Here is a 22,894-nt window from a genome sequence, read left to right as displayed (position 1 = left end):
GGCAAGGCTGAAGGAGGCCCTGGGGCCCCTCACAAATGGGGCAAGACCAGAGCAGAAGACAGAAGAAAGAGCAGAACTTGAAAGAGGCACTCAGAAAGAAGGGAGTACAGTAGTCCTCTGACAGGTGCCACAGAGGCCACCCTCCTCTTCACATACAAGCCACTCTGTTTTCTAACAGAGAAGGGAGCATGTCACCTAATGTCATAGAGCTAGGGAAAAGCCATGCAGACACCCAAACTCACACACAGACAGTTCCAAGCTCTCTACTCTGAACCCTTCGACACCATACTGCACGGCCACACTGTGCTGGCACCAGGGTGTTAGCAAAGCCTTCCTGCCCAGGAGGCTGACAGGGAGTCCCTGTGGAGACTGACTTCCCAGAGGTCTGCAGAGTACCTCACCTCTCACTAGTTCCTCCCCTACCCTCCTCATCCAGTTCCCCTGGGTCACTTTCAATTAAAGCAGAAACATGTTTATCTTTTTTAATTATCTGTTTGTTTACTTGTTTGTGTGTAAGGGTGTTTTGTCCCCATGCATGTCTGTGTGCCACATGTGTGTCTGGTGCCTTCAAAGGCCAGAATGGAGTATCAGATCCCACGGGACTAGACAGACAGATCCAGACAGTAGTGAGCTGCCATGTGGTGCTGGGAATTGAACCCAAACCCAGATTCTCTGCAAGAGTAGTAAGAGCTCTTAACTCCTGAGCCATCTCTCCAGCCCCCAGTATGGCTACATAAAGACCTTCATTCTGAGGGCAAAGGGGAAGTGTTACAGTGTCAGCTGACTTGGAAGCTGCTTTTGGTGACTACGAAGCTGAAATTTGGTGAAATTAAGATCCTTTAGAGTGGGTTTACAAAGACAGATTTCAACAACCAAATCCATTAGCATCCATTACGGCTCCTGAGCTATTAACAAAGCACCACCCTGAGAGAGCCAAGGGCTCACTGCAGGGACAGGGGACACACACAGGCTCATAGTGTCCCTCATAGTTGTAATCTATCATATTTGTAGACTGTACAGTTTTCCCCAAACCTCCTTACATAACTGTTAAGAGATTTCTCCCCAAAATGATTGAATACTTTCCCCAAGAAATGCATGTCTCTGAAAGGAAAAAGAAAGCCCTTTTAACATGATGTGGAGAAAGCCTCCCTATGGAGTAACCACTGGGACCACAGACCCTGGTGTGATGACTCAGAGCCACCTTGAGTGAATCATTCAGAGTTGCTTCCCACATCTCACCCAGTGCAGGGACAGCAATACTTTGCTCATAAATTTCTAGTGTGTAGTAAGTTCCAGACAGAAGTGGCACATGGCCCCTTGCAAATGTTTTCTTTAATGAACTGTCCAGACCCAGTTAGTGCTCATTAGGAATCGAGCTGTAGGCTGAGTGGCAGGAGAGATACTGCCCACTGTGGTACTGTGTGCTGCCAGGAGAAAAGAGCTCCCCTTCTCACCTAGACCTGTTGTCAGAACCATTTTATTATATCATGCAGTTCAATGTTAATCTGGATACGTTTATATGTAAGATTAAATAGACAATTGGGTGGAGAAGCAGGCATAATCAGTAAGAATTTGCAAGGTAAGAAACTTCCCAGTTCAGGACTGTTGGTACAGATCCCCTGGCAGCAGCCTTGTCTGGGCTCATATCCTGGTATATGGCCTCAGTTTCTTCATTTGAAAACCAAAGCACTAAAATTATATTTATGGCATGAGGTTCTTGCAAAGATTAAAGTAATCAATACATCAAAGTCATTCGAGCATTTTAAATATGCAATAAATAGTGAGTCATTCCATTTTCTGCTTTCCCTTGAGGATGTGAATCTGACTCAGTGTGCCCCACCAGGCTTGCCAAGAAATCCTGTCTCAATCTGGGTTGGGCATCCTCTACTTGGGTCCAAGGATTCACCTGTATCCCCAGAGGAGGAACTTGACTCGTGCTTCCTGCGGACACCTCAGCCACTACAAATGCTAGTCACCAACATCTGGCCTAGCTGTGGATCCCTGTTATCATTTAACTGTTTTTAGAGCATCCATGAAATGCTGGGATAGCAGGTACCAGGGATGGGTACAGAGCAGACAGGAATCCTTCTCTCCAATAGATCTCAATGAAGAAAACCCTCTGGGTCAGATGGTGCTGCCGCCCTAGACTTCCACAGAGAACCTCCTTGGCCCTGCTCTCCAGAACAGTATTTAAATGAAACCTGTATGTACTGTCCATGGGAGTCTCCCAAACCCTTCTCCCCTCCCTGGGTCTCAGGAAACATCTTTCCCATACAAGCAAGCACTCAGTGGGCCTGCATCACCTGAAATACCCGTGATCTGAGAGCTGCTTTCTGCTCTACAGATCCTGCTGCACAGAGCCCTCCTGCCCGGGCCTCGGGAAACCAAAAGCAAAAAGTCACCCTGTCTTTCAGGATGTGTCTTTCAGGATGTGTCTTCAGCTGGCAAAACAAAGCAAGCTTGTCTCCCAAGCAGGTTTTTTTTCAGATGCCAACCACACACAGGGGCCAAAGGAGGAATGCTCAGGGCAGGGCCAGCAGCAGCAGCAGCAGCAGCAGCAGCAGCAGCAGCAGCAGCAGCACACTGCTGTCTGACGGAAGAGAGACTAGGAAGAAATGAGCAAGACTTGAAGAGAAGAATTGCAGGAGCCATATTTCAGACAGAAGGTGGAGAGGGGGAAGAACATGGACCACAGGTGCTGTGACGGGGAGGTCTCAGGGGAAGGCCAGGACACAGGATGAGCCTGAAGCAGAGACGAAGTGAGGAGGAGGGAAGGATCTCTTGCCCGAGCCTCCTAGAGTGACAACCTGGAATGTTGGGCATGGAAACTGAAGAAAGGTGCTCCAGTTAGCTGTGAGGATATAAAAGGTAATGGCTCAGGAAAACAAGTCACCACATCAGCTCACAGTTACTCGGGTCAGTAAGTCAAGCAGGGCTCAGTGAGGAAGTTCTCCATGTGGGGATCATGTGCTCAGCCATATTCACTGGCAGCTGAACTGAGCGACCCTCCATGGCAGCTACCTTCAAAGGAGCCTTCCCAGGACTGAAGGCTGATGCTAAGGATTTCTATGACCCCTCCTTGAGGCCTTTTCAGAATCACACAAAATAGAGCCACATCCCATTGGCCAAAAGTGGTCACTGAGAGCTAGACCAGCTCTCAACGCACAGCTGTCAGGATGGCACTCCAGGGTAACCAGAATGGGAGATACTGACACACCACTGTCTTTAGTAAAATCCTATCTATCTCAGGACAGGCAGTTCAGGACTTCCTTTGTTGTTGTTGTTTTGTTTTGTTTTTTTGAGACAGGGTTTCTCTGTGTAGTTTTGGTACTTGTCCTGGATCTCGCTCTGTAGACCAGGCTAGCCTCGAACTCACAGAGATCCTCCTGGCTCTGCCTCCCAAGTGCTGGGATTAAAGGCATGTGCCACCACCGCCCAGCAAGACTTCCTATTTTTGAAGTGCACCAGATCAGTAGAATGAATCAAAAACTCATTATTGAGGCCAATTGTCCTATCCCTGAGCCATGCTCTGAAAAATCCACATGTGAGTTAAGTATTTCACAAACATCTGCTGAGAGACTACTCTATCTGCTAGAATTTAATGAACAACCCTTGCTCTTAAAGATCTTGGATGTTAGCATGGCAGTAGATAATAAATGCAAAACCAATTCTAGTAGCAGCTAAATGCTAAAAGATAAAGTGAGGGAACAGGGCTGGAGAGATGGCTCAACAGGGAAGAACACTCTTCTCTTGCAGAGGACCCAGGTTCAGTCCCCAGCACCCACATAACAGCTCACAACCATTTGTAACTCCAGTTCCATGGGATCTGATGCCCTCTCCTGGCCTCCATGAGCACCAGGCCCAAATGTGATGCTCACCACACACACGGAAGGAAGGAAGGAAGGAAGGAAGGAAGGAAGGAAGGAAGGAAGGAAGGAAGGAAGGAAGGAAGGAAGGAAGGAAGGAAGGAAGGAAGGAAGACAAGCGGGAGGGACTGAATAGAGGAGGAGTAAGGTCCCATTTTGGACAATGTTGAGGAAGGCTGTGCGCATGTCAGGTTTAGGGAGGAGGTCAGTGGGGCTGGATGGTAAGTCATTAAGGAGACAGTGGCAGAGAGCGATGTAGGTAAGTATCAGATTACCGACAGTCTTGTGGATATGGGAACAGCTAGGAAGTTTTTTCTCATCATGGAAAGCAGCCTTTGGTCTGGCCCCTTGTCCAGCTGCATGAGGCCCAAATCTGAAGAGAGATGCTCCCTTGCCAGCCAAATACTCCTCCTTTCTTGCCTTGGAGTGGTGGAAAGACTTGCAATGGCAAAATCTCCCATCAGCCAATGCACCACCTGGCCTCTGATCTTCCCTGCTGGATCTTAGAGCCTTGGGGCAATGTCTGCTTTAGGCTTGATATTATGTGACTAGAGGCCACCCAAGCCATGTCTGGAAAGAAACATAACAACAATTCTGCATAGCTCCAGATGGCTTTGAAAATTCAATTAAACCCACAAGTAGCCCAGGAACCTTCCCCGTCATAATTATATTATTGATCATTAACATTTAAAGAGGCTGCAAACAGAACACTGGACGATGCAATAAATTATCATTGTCCACTGAGCAAGCTCAATGAATCAGGTGCTTCTGGAGCCTTCTGAGACTGTCTGGTGCTGTCATTTAGAGGATGTTGCTCTACTCTTTAGAGCATGGGGTGCAGCAGGGGTGGCATTGGGGGCAAGTCTGTACACGTAAGAACTTCCTTTCTGGATATCTGGTCCACCCCTGTATAAACAGGTCTACTGAAGCTTCTCCTAGCACACAAGGCACCAACTTTCTGACTCATGTTCAGTCTCCATCTTATCAAGGCATTTCTCAGAGAAGAGGTCAATTAAAATTGAATGGAAGACTTGAGTAGTCGAGTAACCATGGTATGTATGAGGCAAAATAAACCAACATCACCCAAGTGTCAGTCATGGATTTGTGCCAGGTTCTTGGTCTGAGCCAGCGTCTCTCAACCTGTGGGTTGCAACCCTTTTGAACAACTCTTTCATGAGGGCTGCATATCAGATATCCTGAATATCAGATATTTACATTACGATTCATAACAGAAGCAAAATTACAGTTACAGCATAGCAACAAAAATAATTTTATGGTAAGGGGTCACCATGACATGAGGAACTGTATTAAAGGGTTGCAGTGTTAGGAAAGTTGAGAAGCACTGATAAGCAATAATGTTCTTTAAGACACTTGAGTATGAAAGGACAGCATAACATACAGAATTACTAGACACTCCTTGAAAATGCCTTTAGAACATCAGCCTCATTTGGAAAGAGGCTTTTGGAAGAGAAGGGATTCATTGACAGCACACACCATTGTTTGCATGAGGACCAAAGCCACGTGGAAAAGGATTTGAACTCTGCCTACACTGGATCTACCTTAATTGGCCAGAATGGTGCCAAGAGGTAAAGGACCATGAAATGCAGTCAATTTTTAATGAAAATCTGAGGAAAAACTTCCAGAAATGTCAAATCTGGCCAAGAAGCAATTGAGGAAGATGAGCAGTGGTTTTGAGGTTAGAGCCCTCGGGCCCTCCTCGGCCTCCCTTCTTCCAACAAGCCCCAAGAGCTGCGTGCAGGGAGCCAGGAGAACTGGCTCTCTCCATCCAGCTCCAGGGATGGCTATCTACAGAGTCTCATAAGGAGAAGAGAAATTAGCAGTCCCTGCCTTGGATGATCAGAAGCAGAGGCACAGACACCCGAGCCCTGGAGAAGAGAGGCTGTGAAGCCATGGAAGCTACACTCTGCCTGGGGCACATTCTCAGAAGTTGTGTTTATAGACTGCCATTTAGGAGAGACAGACATTTCTCATTATTAGTAGTGACCTAGAGACCGGAACAAAAGGCAGGAAGTGGCTGTCTTTGCCCTACAGTAAAGTCCCACATGCCAAGGAGCAGTATGGTCCAGAAGACTTCAACAACACCCAGCATCATATGATGGATGCTTCTACCACATTCAGAACTACAGAAAACCAGCTCCTGAAGAGCAGCGGGCAGAGCGCTGGCCACACCTGCCATCAGTACAGACCAGAGTACTAACATGAGAGCAGCCGGAGCATGAGAGCAGGATCTTACAGGTTAGCAGAGGCTTGCCTGGGAGTTGGAGCGGCTTACCTGGGGCTCTGTAAGCAAAGCAGAGTTGACAGGCTGCACCGGTACATTAGGAGCAGGTGGAATACCCAGAGACGAGAAGCTGAGAATTCAGCTCAGTGGTGGAGAGCTTAGTCAAGTATGAAGGCCTGAGTTTGACCTCCAGCACCACAGTGTGTGTGTGTGTGTGTGTGTGTGTGTGTGTGTGTGTGTGTGTGTGTGTGTGTGTGTGTGTGTAAATAAAATGGGAATACAAATACATGGGAGTCTATAAGACTGCCATCCAGTCTGAAAGACTGAAAGGACTTAGTACCATAAAGACTGAGAAGTTAATAAACTTCCCAAAGGCTGGGCCTTAAGCATCTTACCCAGTGTCTTCTATGCCCAGAGATGTGTGCCAAGTACCAGAAGCATTTACTGCACATCTGGTGGATGCATGGATAACACTCTACCAACGCAACCAGGTTTATATTCAACAGCAGCTAAGACCTAGAGCATCAGGGTCACACACATATCACTTCTAATTCTTAACCAATGTCTATTGAATTTTTCAACATTTACATCTCAAAATATCACAACATTGGCAAGAGTCACATTTTGTAAGTTTGAGAAACCCAAATTTTAAATTTAAAACTGATGGCACTAAATTCCAAGGATATGCCAAATGTAAAACTGCATATAAAAATAAGTATCAAGAGAACTAAATACGGGCAGATATGATATGCACAAGTCGGCATTATTGTATAAATTCATAGGAAATTAAGGTAATTTTAAAGTATAATTATAAAATAATTACATAAAATGAAATACAATTTTTTTCTTTTTAAATCCAAAGCAGTTCAAATGCATCACTCCTGAGTCATGCACACACTGATTGGCAAGAAAAATCTGGAAAAAACCTAGAAATATTAAGAGATAACCCTAGATAATTTCTCATAAACTCTTTCATCCAGTGCAACTGAACTAACATTTTTTCTGATAATACGAGTGAGTCTTTTTGAAAACAGTACATCCACCCACCCCACCTGAGCCCCATCTGCCTAGGCTGGAATTTCTATGCTGGTCGCACTTATGGTTTGTATTTGGTGAAAGCATTTCCAGTCTGTCTTTGTCTTCTTTCATTTCCTTAAACACAGGTATAAATTCCATGCAGATTTCCTGTATTGCTATCAATAACTTTGGGCATATGTTCTTGTTGATAAAGTGTTTGAATTAGAATCAAGGATTACTCTTGCAAAAAAAAAAATGCTGCTTTTGGTGAAGATCAAATTTCTTTCTCTACTTATGAACTACCAAACAAAATTTCTTTGTTGAGAAAAGCTAGTTCTGGTTAATTAAAATTATAATGCATGACAAAAGTGTTTTATAATTATGAAATAAAATATGTCATCAAATATTAAGAATTGCCCATAAATCACAAACTAGATCAATGTTCCTAAGCCAGTGAGAGCTCCTATGAGTGAACTCGGATTATGGATGGTCCTTTAATAGACAGAGGAGGTGACTTGCTCACTCACAATCCCTGGGACCAAGACTGGCACCTGGCAGACCCCATGCATGTCCCCAACCCTGTGGATCTTGGCACCCACAGGGCAGCACAGCCACCAGAGTGCTGCTGCAGAGTTATTCAACAACCTGACCAGTTTTCCAGCCACAACCCAGCTGCAGGGAATTCCCTGGAACCACAGCCCTGCCTAGTAGGACGGTCAGGTGGGATCTGGCCAGGGGTCTGAGATCCTAACTAGGCCCCTCACTGAGGCAGTTTTAAGGGATGAGTCTGCATTATTTGAGGCTGTAAATCTGAATGACCTTTCATGAGACTCCAGGCAGAGGACTGATCAGGCACTGGGGCCATCATGAAATCAGTTCCTGATACTCTTGTCTATAAATGGGGTTTTGTCTTTAGCATGACAACTTGCTCCTTCTAAGAGGACCAAGTTGGAATAAACTGGCTTTGAGCCTTCCCCCTGCATATTCCCCTTGTCTGTCTGCACGGGAAGTTTGCTGGCCAGTGAGCAGGCGCAGAAAGACAAGAGCTCTCCATCATGTTCAGTGATGGGGCCCTGCCCACGCAAACCTGCGGAGATCACCCCCTGCTTGGCTTGTCTGTCTGATTTTAAATATACCTTTTAGAAATATGGGAAAACAGTTCAAAATATTACATCTGAAGTCAAATCAGCCTGGATTGAAGACCAGATCTTGCTATAAACAATCACTTGTGTAACTGGCTATAAGCTAGTGAATTCTGTGTCTCGGGCCCACGGAAACCTACCTATTTGTGACATCGTGTGAATAATTCCAGCTGACGTTTAACAACTGAGAGATAAGGAGAAGGAGAAGATAGCTTAATGCTCTGCTACAGCCGGAAAGCAGGGATGGAGCTAGCTCTCATAGCTCAACCTGTTTCTCTTCATCTACATTGGCCTTGGGCTTTTTACCTTTCTTCCCTTCCTTCTGTACATCTCACTTTCACTGCTTCTCATGGCTGCCTGGCTGGCGGCTGCCTGGCTTCTGGCCCGGCTGTGTCCCTCTCTTTCTTTCTCTTTCTTCCTCGTTCTCTCCTCTTCTTCCTGCATTTCTCCTCCTCCTCATTCTCTCTGCCCGCCAGCCCTGCCAATCCCTCTCCTGCCTAGCTATTGGCCATTCAGTTCTTTATTAGACCAATCAGCTGCCTTAGGCAGGCAAGGTAAAACAAGTCCAACACATCTCTACATAATGAAACAAATGCAGCACAACCAAATGTAACACACCTTTACACAGTTAAATATTCCACAGCATAAACAAATGCAATGCGTCTTTGCCTAGTTAAAATAATATTCTACAACGCCTACCTGAATGGGTGAGATAAAATATTTGTGGAAGTAAACAGCCATCAGAGGTGCTTGTCACCCTTGCTGCCTGGTAGAATACCAGAGTGTTCAGTGAGAAGCTGCATGGTAGGACCCTCAGTTTTGGAAATAACCAAGAAGCACGCCAGAGTTGGGTGGGTTAGGGGTGCAGAAGTGGAGGGGAGGGGCAGGGGAGACTACAGTCAAGTGCAGCACATGTATACATTCCTAAGAATGGAACCTCCCAACCATGAGCAAGATGTCTCATAGACATACAGTCGGGAGGTGAAAGATTTTAAAGGTAGTACTATACAACAATGGGGGGTGCTTAAAGACACCAGAAGTTAAGAGCCCCAGACTGTAGCCAGAAATGCCCTTGAGCTGAGTTCCAACTCATCCCCTGACTGCTTCCATTTTCTTAGGCCATCTCTCCAAATGGCAGTATGAATTGCCTACTGGCAAGCTCATCCAACTCTGGTCAATGGCCTTTGTGAATGAAGAAGGTTGCCATTACTGTGGCTTTCCAGTCTGCTGGTGGTTCTAGACTAAAAGTAAATTCAGTGCAGACATGAATTCAGACATTCGCCTGCTTATCCTATCTGGGAAGAAAGCAAGCCTGCATCCTCTTATACACCTGTGCCTCTTCAGGATGCCATGCCGTGGCCAGGACTGGTCCTCCCCAGCACCATGGATAGAACCGTGTCTGCAGTACGGATGCAGAGGGCTTTGGCTGTGCCGTTATTTGTGCCCACAGCAGCCCCTGGCTTTGCTTTTCTGTCCCTTTCCTCTTTCCATCCCGTCGGCTGTTTCCCTTGTCAGCCAGGACTCTGCTGTGATGCCCCTTCCCTCTGTCCCAAACAGTGCCAGTGATGGAAGGAATGAACACGGCTTCTTCTGCTCATCAGGAGGAGGAGGGCAGAGGTCCCCTCCCCCCATGTGGACAGAGCCAATGTTCCTGAATAAAGGAAACACCAGGGGAGACTGCCAAAGGAGACTCCCTGGATGGAAAAGCACTTGGCTCTCTCTGTAACACAGCTCACAGTCAGAGACCACGCTTGGCAGGATGAGTGCCAGACTGTGGCCGACCTAGGGGAGAGGCAGGATAAGGATGTAGTCGTGATTGGGTAGGCCAGCATCAAGGGTGGATTCCAGCCCTGGCTCAACATTCCTGCAACTGTTTCAATACTGTCAGCTTTAAAATGAGCGTCACTGTTCCAACACTGGATGATAAGGAGTCAATGAAAAATAACTGGTAATATGCACATCTATTCCAGGGCCTGATACATGGTGAGTTCTCAGTAAATGTTTGCTTTCCACTGTTTTATGACAAGGCACTAAGATCAGGAGAGGTTAATGTCCAAATCAGCCAGAGGAAGAGAATTCAAAGTGTGTCATGGAATAGAAATAGCTCATGCTTGGAGCCAGATGGGGTCTGGAACCTGAACACTCTCCCAGGGCCTGTGAGCCGATTGTGACAGCCCAGCCTTAGTTTCCCCAACTGAAATGTGGAGAAGGAAACACTAGAACATGGGAACAGACATGATGCCTCCAGTGAGTACAATGTAATTAGCATGCCATCTAGAGTGGAACCTCAATAAACAGCAGTAAGAACAACAGGCTGTGCTGTTCAGACTCCATGTCGCCTGATGCCCATGCTCATGGTCTCCTTGCAAGAACTGCTTTTCTGGGCTCCCCATGACAAGCTCACTACAAGTATCCTCCCTGGCCTAAACTCAAAATGAAGAGGTAACAGAACTATGAAAACGGCCCTAGGGAGGACCAGAGAGAAGCCACAGTGGACTCAGGAGACATCAGCTGGAAAGCCATGGCCACCTTCAACACGCACTGAGCCACTGGCCCTGCTGAGCACCCTGCAAATATTTTCATCTCTCTCTCAGACCACAAAGCTGAGAGCAGGCTGTTTGGGGCCACACGTCTAGGAGAGGTCAGATCTCGACTCTGAATCTGGGTGTTCCCACCTGGAATCTGCACACTTAACCACCAGACAATGCAGATGGCGTCTGCAGGGTAAACGTGGAAGGAAGCAAAGCAGTGAGATTCCGGGTGGATTCCAGAGCATGTGAGGCACAAGATGCCAGAAAAACAGAGGCTTTCTCAAGAGAGAAAGAGAGAGAGAGAGAGAGAGAGAGAGAGAGAGAGAGAGAGAGAGAGAGAGAGAGGCAGGGAAGCCATGAGAAATGGTATGGGGAGCATCCATATGACCACGGTCCGAAGGCAGCCTGCGCGGGAACTGGAGGGTGTCCCCACTGAGCCACACTCCACTTCTAGCCACAGAGCTGAGCTCTGCATGGTCCTGGTTGAAGACCAGGACTCCTTTCTTTGCCCCCAATACTGAAAGCAATGCCCAGTGAGAGGAGTCTCTGGGGAACGGTTGGTTGAATGAATAAAGAAATGAGCAAACCAACAAACAAAAGTAGTGAATTATGAACTCCATATCTCTCTTTCCCTCACAACTTTCATGACTCAAGAGTGTGACCAAAACTTTCTTCCGGAATGGGAGGAAAGAACATTGTTGACACTAAGCCCAGGACTGTGCATGATCCAAGTAGAAAGCAGCATTGCAGATGACTCCAAGTCCCATCAGCTAGCCACACTGAGACAGAGCTTGATGGCTGGTACCATGTCTGTCTTCTCTCAGTTTCCAGAGCAGACTTTTGTGATTAAATGCTGCTGCGTGAAGGGATTTTATTAAAGTGGGGACTTTGATGGCACATCTGTATGAAAGAGAAGTATTTTCCCCCACGAGGTCTGAATCCATAAGATTCTTCTCCAGCTAAGTCACTCCTCGGCACATCACAGCGCATATCATCAGACCTCACTACTGTGTAGATGAGGCCCAGGATCAGAGAGAAAAATGAAACACACAGCCTCACCTCTTTCCCTTCCCTGTGACACATGGAACTTCCGGGTGGGAAGGAGTGGGGTGTGGAGGGAGCGACAGAGCAACTACTTACAGACAGAGGGCTTCATGACCTGTAGCAGGAATACCTATGTGTCAGATGAGTAGACAACAGGGCCCTCCTGCCTGCCCCAGCAGGGAACAGCTCGCTCATAAGCTCCACTTTCAGGGGAGAGAAGCAGGAATGATAGAGGAGGGGCCTAATGTACCCATTTAGTTTGCATGGGTTGCAGGTATTAACACCTCAAGAAAATATCTGATGAGACCAAATCAGAAGTCAGAAATAAGGGCAGGAGGATAAGGAAAGGACCAAAGAAACGGGGTGTGAGGGGAGGAAGAGCCACTGTGTAATTGGTTTTTTTCTACTCTTTGGGGCCTGCCACCCAGCTCCCAAATAAATACAGAGACTTATTCTTACTTATGAATGTCCAGCTGTAGCTTGGCTTGTTTCTAGCCAGTTTTTCTAACTTAAATTATCCCAGTTCTCTTTAACTACGTTTTGCCTCTGAGATTTTTACCTTTCTTTATTCTATATATCTTTCTTTCCTTCTCACTCCATGGCTGGGTGTGTGGCTGGGTTGACTGGCCACTGTCATCCTCCTCTCCTTTTCTCGATCCTCCCTTTTCTTCTCCTGAGCCTAGATTTCTCCTCCTATTTATTCTCTCTGCCCACCAGACCCACCTTTTCCTCTCTTCTGCCTAGCTATTGGCCATTCAGCTCTTTATTAGACCAATCAGGTGTTTCAGACAGGCAAAGTAACACAGCTTCACAGAATTAAACAAATACAACATAAAAGAATGCAACACATCTTTGCATCATTAAACAAATATTCCACAACATAAACAAATGTAACACATCTTAAACTAATATTCCACAACACCACTGGCTTGTTTTGATTTACTGCATTCTAATGTAACACCAGGTCCTGTTTCCAGCACTCATCCCATGACTTGCCCCACTTCAGAGAACACAGCTAAGCATGGAAAGAACCAAGACCAACCCACCAGCATCCGGCCAGACTTGACACCCGGTCAGCTCAGCCACAAGCCCTCTGTTTCCGATCACCACCAGGAGAGCCTCAGGCTTGTCTGGGCCTTTTATCTGGGTCATGGGAGTCAATATCCCAGAAAACACCCCCCCCCTACATATTTAATAGGTAGATAAGGCGGGGGGGGGTCCTTTGAGGTATGAAAGAAAAGTAGACCACAGATTAATTAAAACTAAAGCGCAGGCCAAGGTTTAGCCCATATGCCAGGAGTCCCTGAGAACTACCCTCACAGTCTCAGCACATCAGCAGCACCAGGAGGAGGGGGATCACTTTTAAATGAGGCTTTATTAGAAACTAGCTTTGGATACAAACATTGTATTAACCATGAGTGTGTGCGGACAGGCTGCCAGGATGATGGGCTTGGGGTGGATCTGAGAACTAGACCATACAAATTTGGTCTTTCATGACCTTGGGGTCTTATTTCCCAAGCTAGTGAATCCCAGTCCATTGTAGAGAATTTGTCCTCAGTGTCACAGCCTGCCTCTCCTTGCAGTCTAACTTCTCTTAGCTCCCTCCACCACCCACTCACCGAAGAGTTCATCCAATTACAGATCTGGCTGGGTTTCATTTCTCCCACAAAGCTGCTTGGCCTTATGTAAACCCACCTTAACATACTCAACTCCAGCTCATTACAGACTCGGCATTCACTGGAAAAGTCAAGGCAATCATACCAGCTCTTCCCCTGGAGGGCTTTCCTAAAAGCAAGCCATGCTCTAGGCCACAGTGGCAGGGGGCAGGAACGGCTCAGGCAAAGCTCTTAGGACCTGCACCTTTTGATCATCCCATCCTCTGTGAGCTAGATAACAAAGAAACGAGCCCAAGACAACACCAATTTTCTGAGTTCCGTCCTAGTCTAGTCCTGGGCTTTTCTTCTGTGGTTCCTCTCTGGTTTTGCTTCTGAAGCTCTTCTTCCTGCTTCTGTTCCTTGATTGTGTGCCCTCACATATGGTTCTCTTTGTGTCCTGGTGGCAGGCTTCATTTCTTACTCCTACCCTCCTTGGATCAAGGATGATATTTTTCTGTGCTTTAGAATAACAGAGGAAAAGCCCTTTGACACACTGAACTATCTGTCACTGAGTTATCTTCTGAGGCCTGCCACAGATATAGAAAAGTGCTCATGGACAGGCAAGCATCAATTTTGCTTCAGCTATTAGCTACTGTCAACTTCCTGGGAGCAGATTATAAAGTCTATCTACAAATAAACAGAAAATTGGAAGCTAGGTTGTTTTATTGTGGGAAAATAAATGTGCCTGTGAAAATCAGAAAATCTGCCCTGTGGTCAGGGCAGAGTCTCAGAAGAGCCCCCCTTCTTTTAGTTAAGGCCACTGTCTTCCTCTTGGGTGAGAAAGGGAACATGGGGATAGATGGTTCCCACATATTCTCTCAAAACCTTGCTGCCCAATCACAGAAACTATGAAGTAGGCTCTCCCTGCAGAGAAGCTCATGTAACCATAGTGAGAGCCTTCCAGGGGAGCAACAGTGTAAGAGAGAGCCATAGGGGAGTCAAGTTGTCCTCCTCTAGTCTCTCATGGGTCAACGTCCCACTTTCTGTTTGGACTGAGTCTCCAGAGCAGGACCATTTCAGCACCCAGGCAAGGCTGAGCTGAAAATGACTTCCCCTGTGTTCACCCAGCATCCACTCTAGATCCACGTTAGGACTAGACCCAGAGAATTCCAGTAACATCTACATGATTTCCTGTCACTAGTTCCACTTTGCTGGGAGGAAAGGGGTCAGGGTGTAAGAGCACATGCTGGCTCAGGGTTCCTCCCTCAATCAAGGAGGACTTTTTGGAGGGAAAGACCACAATGGCTGCTGTAAATCTACAAGCCTCGCTGCATCTAACACTCAGGTAGCAGTATCACGGGGGTCAAACAACCACTGCCAGTATCCTCACAGATAGTCCGTTGATACTGTAAGTTCCCAAAAATGGAAACATGTGCATGCTGCCATCTGCACTGGGAATTTTCAAAAGCTCTATTTATATTGTTCTTATAATGAAGAGGGAATGCTTTGCATTTCTCAGAGTCATTGTGCATGATCCCTCAATACCCAGTGAGGCCAATGAGAGGAAAATGGGCACCTCACGCTTGGGCTGAGCAGCAGGAAGGCTTTGTAAAAGGTGCCCAGTCTGTCTTCTCTAGCTCATGGGAATCCACAGCGGGGCCCAAGGACAGGCTGGCCAGACGCAAATAATGCCTTCTGTCTGCCATGGAGAAAATTAACAAGTACATCAACTTTTCTCAAATTTAAACTTTATTCCCACAATAATTTTTAGCTTAAATATTGCTTACTATCAGTTACTCTGGCCAGGATCCAGGGTCAGCTAAATAGATGGCCAGGTAGCAACAACTGTCCACAGAAAAAGGATGGTTTTGGTTACAGCAACTCAAGCGAATGTGCTAGATCAAGCAGAATAAGGAAGATTTGTCTACAGAGTCATCTAAGGATAGTCCAGGAGAGCCCCAGACAGGGACATACACCATCACGGCCATTTCTGCACATCTTCACTCCTTTTCACATCTTTCTCCTCTTAACTGGCTTGTTTGGAGAATGAGTTTACACGGTAAAAGAGCTTTCCATGTAACTCCAGTTAAGAGGAACTGCCTGCTAAGCACACCACTGCCCCTCGGCAGAGCCCCAAATAACTGAGAGACAAACTTCAGGAGCCCTAGTCAATGGCTGTGCCAAGTGGAGATAAATGGCCACTAGGGGGTCCATTTGTAACTTAGCCATTAGAACCAACAGTTCCAGAAGAAGGAGGTCGTGTTGAGAGAGGTGGCTGATGTCCCACAGGAAGGTCCTACATGGAGGCACACTGTGTCAGTGTTCCAGCACAAATGCACACCACAGGCCCTTGCCCAACACGGAACCAGTGAGGAAGCACTGTAGAGTTCTCCCAAGGTTTCTGGAGATGCTGTAAGCATTTTCCTCAGCTACATAATCCCTAACTTAATCCCCCAGATGGTATGATAAACTGTTTTGTCTGTGAGACTATTAAGGTTAAGTAGCCTGTCCAGGAGCACCTAGCTAACAAATGATAAGGTGCAATTCAAACCGGAAATTCTTACTCCCAAACCTATTAGTGACTTTACTGTATAGCTTATTGATGAGCTCTGTGCAGAGATAAGTCTCTCTGATCAGATGAGCAGCCTGGATTGGAGACAAGCATTTACCCCAAAGCTGCCCTTTCCTACGTCTGAGACTTCTCCAGGGCCCTGTTTGAAGCAACATTTCAGCCTCTCTGAGGAGGCCCTGGCCTCAGCCTCAGCATGCCCAGGTCAAAAGTCCTGCCTATTCTCCCTCCCTCCCTCTGGTGCTTGCCACAGCTTCCCTGGCTCCAATGTTCCTCCTGGGTTGTGTACTGTTCAAGTGCTATGACGCCATTTTCCTGTTTGCATTTTGTTTTTGTTTTGTTTTGTTTTTACAGTTCGTTGCTCACCCTAACTGTCAGCAGCAATTGCTTACCATGTGGTATGAAAATCTCTCAGGCTTACGTCAACAGTCTATCGCTGTGAAATTCCTGGCTGTCTTTGGAGTCTCCATAGGCCTCCCTTTTCTCGCCATAGCCTATTGGATTGCTCCGTGCAGCAAGGTACAAACTGCTCGAGGTGCATGTCATTTGCATTATTTCCTCTCTTTTCTTAGCTCTTCCTTCCAGTCAGCAGAAGAACTTCTCCTGGGTTATTCAAGGATTCCATTGGAGCTGGAGCTGGGTGAAACACTTGCCTAGCACACACAAGGCTCTGGGTTTGAGCCCCGCACCAAAAAGAAGGATGAAAAAAAGAAGGGAGAGAGGGAAGGAAGGAGGAGGGAAGGGAGGGAGAGAAGTCCTGATATACCGAGCCAAAATAGAAGATCCACAAAAAAGAGAAAAATCTCAAGATCTGTCTTTATCAGTTTTTAAAGAGAAAGGAGAGTGATGAGATGGGATATCTTAAACATGTAAGGCATCTCCGAATAAATAAAGAACAGGATAGCAAGTAAACATACCTTTCCTCTGCACACTGCAGTGGCTGAGCATGTCCTCCAGCTCACAGTGACTATCACCATGGGGTAGAAACAGTCATTGCTCCCTGAGATCTCTCTCTGTTACGTGTTCTTGTTGGGATTGTCCATTTTACTCCCTGATTACATTAGAACATGCGTGCTTAAGGAAGCAGTTCAGAAACGAGAAATCCCAGGTGGCTGAGAGTTGAGCACAGCTCATGCCAGGCCCTGCAGACTCGCTGCAACATCCTTCCAGCCTCCATCAAGAGGTTCTGGTCCACATGGCCAATTAAATAGACCACAAGAAGAAACGGGGAAAAGAAGAAGCATCCAGACAGCGGGGGACTGAATTTTCGCCCAAGGAGGAATGTGGGAAAGGCAAGAGTGATGGGAGGAACGGGCCCTATAGGCACTCTGACACCTGTGCTGCTGTGGGCCCCACCTACTCATGGCCCAGACATGAGGACCAGAAAGCACCCATACCCCAACTCCAGGAAGAGTTTGTGCCCAAAAGACCAAACCATTAAGAAGCCTTGAAACATGTCCCATGGGTTTAAGATTGTCTTAAAGGCTCTCAAACTACATTTATCTAGTGACATATTTTTAAAGGAATTGAGCTTAGGTGACCAACACTCAGTGGAGAAGAACATGCCTTCAGGGAAACAGGCTTCACAGACAGCCTGATCAGCTAATGTGGCTAATGTAGTGTTGCCATTGAGTTGAACCTCCTGTCACGTCCACTAGTGGGACACTCAGGTCAGAATGATGAGTCCAGGTCTGCTGCTGCAACCACCAAAGCAGCCAGGAAAGGAACTTAGTGCCTCAGTGGAGGCAAACAGTGCCAGAGAGGGGGCAAGCTCCTCCCGTGGCGAGAGAACGCATCTATCGCCTTGGCATCTGTTGAGAGTTCTGTTTCCATGGCAGTCTCGAGTCACGGACTTCTAAGTCAAAATTCTCCAAATGACACATATGTAAGCAAGGTCAGGTTTATTTTGTTCTGTTTTCTGTCCTTTTTAAAAATGAGCTCGCAATGTCAGAGAGTACACAGAAAGTAAGCAGACTGGAGCAGGACTGCTGCGGGCCTTAGTTTCGGGAACATGTCTTCATGCTGCGTCTCCAGGCTGCAGCCAAGCACTCTGTAGTGGATTGAAACACCTCTGCCCAAACACACACACACACACACACACACACACACACACACACACACACACACACACTACCTGTGTGGCCAGGGACATCTGCCGTTACTCTCTTGGGTCTCCAAGCACACTCATGAGAGTTCAGTCATTAGACTAACATGATGGAGGAGCTGCTACCAGCTCCCTCCACTCCCATAAAACCGATGGTGACAGCTTCCAGGAGCCTAGGTCTAGCCAACACCAGCAAATGGCTGCACCTCTGTCTGCCCTGTGCCTTGGGAAAGATGCTAATTCTTCTTAAACTCTGGTCTTTCTGAGAAGACTCAGCAAATAGCACACATGTCTTCAACCTTGCCCCGAAAAGGGTGTATATATGGAGAGGGCATTCTGGGATTTCCAGGCCCAAGGAACCCAGAAAGCAAACACACCCATGGACATAGAGGTCAGATCTACAGTAGCCTTCTGGAACACTACAGAGGAAATTATTGCAGCAAGATTTAGCACTTGACTGGGGCTTTCTTTCTTCTTTTCAAAAATTTGATCGACATTGGCACTCCAAAGTTTTTGAGTGAGACTAAAGAAATAAAGCACAAATAAATAAACATAAGCTGATTATCAAGCCACTGTCCCTTCAGCATTTATTAGACTCCAAGTCTAAGCATGACTGGGGGGGGAACAGTGAACAGGTGACTGATGGGGACAGTGAACAGGTGACTGATGGAGACAGTGAACAGGTGACTGATGAGGACAGTGAACAGGTGACTGATGGGGACAGTGAACAGATGACTGATGGGGGTGGACAGTGAACAGGTGACTGATGGGGACAGTGAACAGGTGACTGATGGGGACAGTGAACAGGTGACTGATGGGGATGGACAGTGAACAGGTGACTGATAAGGACAGTGAACAGGTGACTGATGGGGACAGTGAACAGGTGACTGATGGGGGTGGACAGTGAACAGGTGACTGATGGGGACAGTGAACAGGTGACTGATGGGGACAGTGAACAGGTGACTGATGGGGACAGTGAACAGGTGACTGATGGGGACAGTAAACAGGTGACTGATGGGGACAGTGAACAGGTGACTGATGGGGACAGTGAACAGGTGACTGATGGGGACAGTGAACAGGTGACTGATGGGGGTGGACAGTGAACAGGTGACTGATGGGGACAGTGAACAGGTGACTGATGGGGATGGACAGTGAACAGGTGACTGATGGGGACAGTGAACAGGTGACTGATGGGGACAGTGAACAGGTGACTGATGAGGACAGTGAACAGGTGACTGATGAGGACAGTGAACAGGTGACTGATGGGGACAGTGAACAGGTGACTGATGGGGACAGTGAACAAGTGACTGATGAGGACAGTGAACAGGTGACTGATTGGGGAACAGTGAACAAGTGACTGACAGGCCTGAGACTGTACAAGGGATGGCTCTCAGTGGCATCACTCATTACAAGGAAAGAGTCCCTCATTAAAGCGCTTGTCAAGCTTGCTTTGAGGCAGCTAAGGGACAGATAAAAAGAGTCAAGATATTTTTAGTCTTTCCTTCCATCACTTAGAAGAAAATCTTTTCAAGATAGGCAGAGATGTTGCTGGGAATTACAGAGAGGTCAAATCTTGGCTGTGACAAAGCCAGCCTGTTCTAAGGGCCCCTGATGTGCAGAATACAGTGTCCTCTTAGGAGGAGGGCACCGGGAGGAATCTAATAGGCTGATCTTCCAGTGAGGTCACTGCCTTGATAACTATTTCTGTAGTCTCATGGAAACGCAGTGCCATTCCAGGGATTCCATGTTCCAATGGCATCATCGTGTGCCCAGATAAGATATTAGATCACCATATTCGTTTATAGATGGACTTGTAAAATGTCACTGCCGAACTTCATTAACTGGCTCATATCCATCCACATCCAGTGACTGTTAGGAGGTTCTGTTCCCAACCTAATGGTGCATTTTCTTCCTAGCAACTGATGTCCTAATTTGGGGACAATGACTAAGAGATTATCAGATTAGCCTTCTGAGATGAACTCACTATTAATTTCCTATTGAACTCCTAAACCTGACATTTCTACTATTATATTTTAAGTTTGGGGGGTCCCTAAGAAAGAGAGTTAAATAGAGACTACACAGCCAGGCAAATCAATAGAAGTTCAGCTCATTAATTTGTCATCTGAAGAGCATTAGCAAGTGACGGGTGTGTACAGGTGAAAGCAAGCATAGACATGGGCAAGGGTCAGGCATTCCAGGATCAAGAAAAAATAATAGAGATTTTGCTCACCATTACTCGCTGTCATCACCAACATGGGTATGGCCAGGAAGGCCAGTGTGAAGCCACTGGGTTCTTAAAAATAGTAGGATTGAGTTAAATCATTTCTTGGCATCTGTATCCTCTTAGCAAGGGCTCCTGTGCCAAGGGCCTTCATTGCTGATTAACCAGCTTTCCATCCTTTGTGAGTCCTAAGCTAGGTTGCATGCCTGTTAAAATCTCAGGCAGCGTCTTATCAGCAGGTGGAATCAAGAAGTCAGCATCATGGCAATGTCAAGGGGCTGCACAAGTCCAGGTGAATGAATGCTACTTCCTCCATCATCCATTAACTGTCATTGCTCAGTTATTGCCAAAAGTAGTCCCAGAAATCAGACAGCGGAAACTATAAACAACTCCAGAATCCAACCTGATGTCTTTGCAGTGGGCAGTCTACCAATCCTTCCTGTGGTGTATCTTCTGTTTGGAAGATTACCCAAGTGTTTGTAGGCACTCCCCTCCCTCACCCCAAACAAGCATCTAGTGAGGACAGGGTGACTGAAACAGCAGCTTTGAAGGATCTGGGCTTTGCTAGACCAACTTTGTGGTTAGAACAGAAGTCCCCAGTCCACACATCCAGGTGCCAACCAGAAGAGAACAGAGACTCCAAAGGTCTCATCTCCCCCACATCTGTCTCTACCACAAGGCAACCCTCCACTTCAGAAAATCACATTGCAATTCTCTGGTCACAGCAATGGGGGGAACATTTGTGTCAACTGACCGATTTTCCTCTTCCCCTGCCTATATTCTGCCACCAAGTCTCGAGGGTAGTGCAGCTGCGGGCACCCTGCTGGGACAGGTCCTGCTGTGACAGGTCCTGCTGGCTCTGGACTGGGACATGCCAGAGGCTAGTCACTCCACTGCAGACACAGTCTGAACCCTGAACTGTCAGGTCTTATATAGACTTTATCATCATTTTTAGCCTGTGCCTCCCCACTTGGGAATCAGTAGCCCTGGGGGAAGGACCAACTCTTGAGGGCTGTTTTGTCTCTACCCCCTCTAGTGTCCACACAGCCAGCACTCCAAATGGCACACACAAAGATCCCATGCAGGTCCTTCATGAACCTCTGCGTACAAACTCATCAAGACTCAGCCAAAGCACTGGAGATGATGTAGTGGTGTGAACACTCGGTGCTATTGCAGAAGACTGGGGTTCAGTGGCCAGCAACCACATGGCAGCTCAACTTCCGGGGCATCCAACACTCTCGTCTGACCTCTGAGAGCACCAGACACCCGTGATGACAGACATACACAGAGGCAAAAACTTATGTGCATAAAATAAATCAATCTAAAGACATTTTTCTAAACGAGTCAATGAAGTTTCCTAGGTTTCCCACTAGGGGAATCGCTGACCCCCAGTGCCCTAGATCAAGAACTCCCTACAGATTGAGGTATGGTTTCATGGCTGTTATATCAGTCACTGCTTGCCTCAACCACAGGTGGATTTCATCTTTTCATTCTCATTTTATAGAAGAAACAGAGACACTAATCAATTCAATTACAAAAAAAAAATCTGTGGCATTGTGATTGAAACTGAGTGTGTACAGGTCAAGAGATAGGCTCATAATCACCACCGTGGCATCTGTACCCCTACACACAGCTCCAGTGGCAACCATGTGCCAACCCTTGGTGCCTACTGTACACATCTTAGCTGCTGGCTAAATTTGAAATAGGCTTGATTCAGATATTTAGAGCTGACAAGACTTTTCTAGAAAAGAGAAATCAACCTACCACAGGCCAAACACTGCCTGTTCCCTTTCCCCTCATTAGAAACTCTACCTTGTAAAAAGCCACCACCACCTAGTATTTCTTCGGTCCCTAAACCAAGTGTGGTCTCACACTGTAATATGAGAATGCCCCAATTTCAGACTCTAAAACGAATCCACTAGCATAAAAGGAAGATAACTGAGGCCTGGGTTAGGCTTTTTATTTTTGGATTTTGTTGCTTTTAAACTGCTTTTAAATGTGTTCATGTGTATGTCCATGTGAGTGGATGCCATGTGGGTGCAGGTACCCATAAGCCAGAAGAGGGTATTTTTTCCCCTAGAGCTGGAGATACAGTTGGTTGTAAGCTGCCCAGATTTTTGTCTTTAAGACGGCATCTCCTCCCAGGGTTTACCTGGAACTACCTGTGAAGCCCAGAATGCTCTCAAATTCCTGATCATCCTGCCTCATCCTCCCAAATACCATCATAGGCTCACAGCAACCACTGTGTTCCATTCACAAGGGCGAAGCATTGACTGAGCTGCTCCTGCACATTTCCAGACTCATAGGATGGGCACTGCAGGCAGAGAAGCCCACACCTCCCAAAGCCTCAGCAGCAGCTTTAAACCTAGAGCTCTAACAATTCCAGAGCTGGGAGATTTTACTGAGTGGTCTTTTTTCCTTTTCTTGGCTCATCAAGTAGGCTTGAGGTAAACAGTTCCTCCCCAAGGTAATTTGCTTCAGAAATTATTGTTGTGAGTAAAACAGGAAATTTCAAACACACACACACACACACACACACACACACACACACACACACACACAC

The 22,894-nt window shown here is 46.7% G+C and overlaps 1 protein-coding gene across 3 annotated transcripts in view; it reads left to right on the top strand.

The window, feature by feature from the left end:
- Positions 1–22,894, top strand: part of Trpc7 (transient receptor potential cation channel subfamily C member 7) — a 133,597-nt gene that overhangs the window by 55,359 nt on the left and 55,344 nt on the right. For 2 of the 3 annotated variants that reach the window (XM_015995673.3, XM_015995672.3), the window contains exon 4: positions 16,361–16,525. The exons of the other annotated variant lie outside the window; for it this stretch is intronic. In XM_015995673.3, the coding sequence (XP_015851159.2) occupies positions 16,361–16,525 (165 nt within the window). The remainder of the gene's footprint in view (positions 1–16,360; positions 16,526–22,894) is intronic. 3 annotated transcript variants of the gene reach the window in all.

This window comes from Peromyscus maniculatus, chromosome 5 (assembly GCF_049852395.1).
Source record: "Peromyscus maniculatus bairdii isolate BWxNUB_F1_BW_parent chromosome 5, HU_Pman_BW_mat_3.1, whole genome shotgun sequence".
Classification (NCBI taxonomy): Eukaryota; Metazoa; Chordata; class Mammalia; order Rodentia; family Cricetidae; genus Peromyscus; species Peromyscus maniculatus.
Note: the sequence above shows the minus strand (reverse complement) of the source record. Positions and strands in the feature narration are given on the sequence as shown.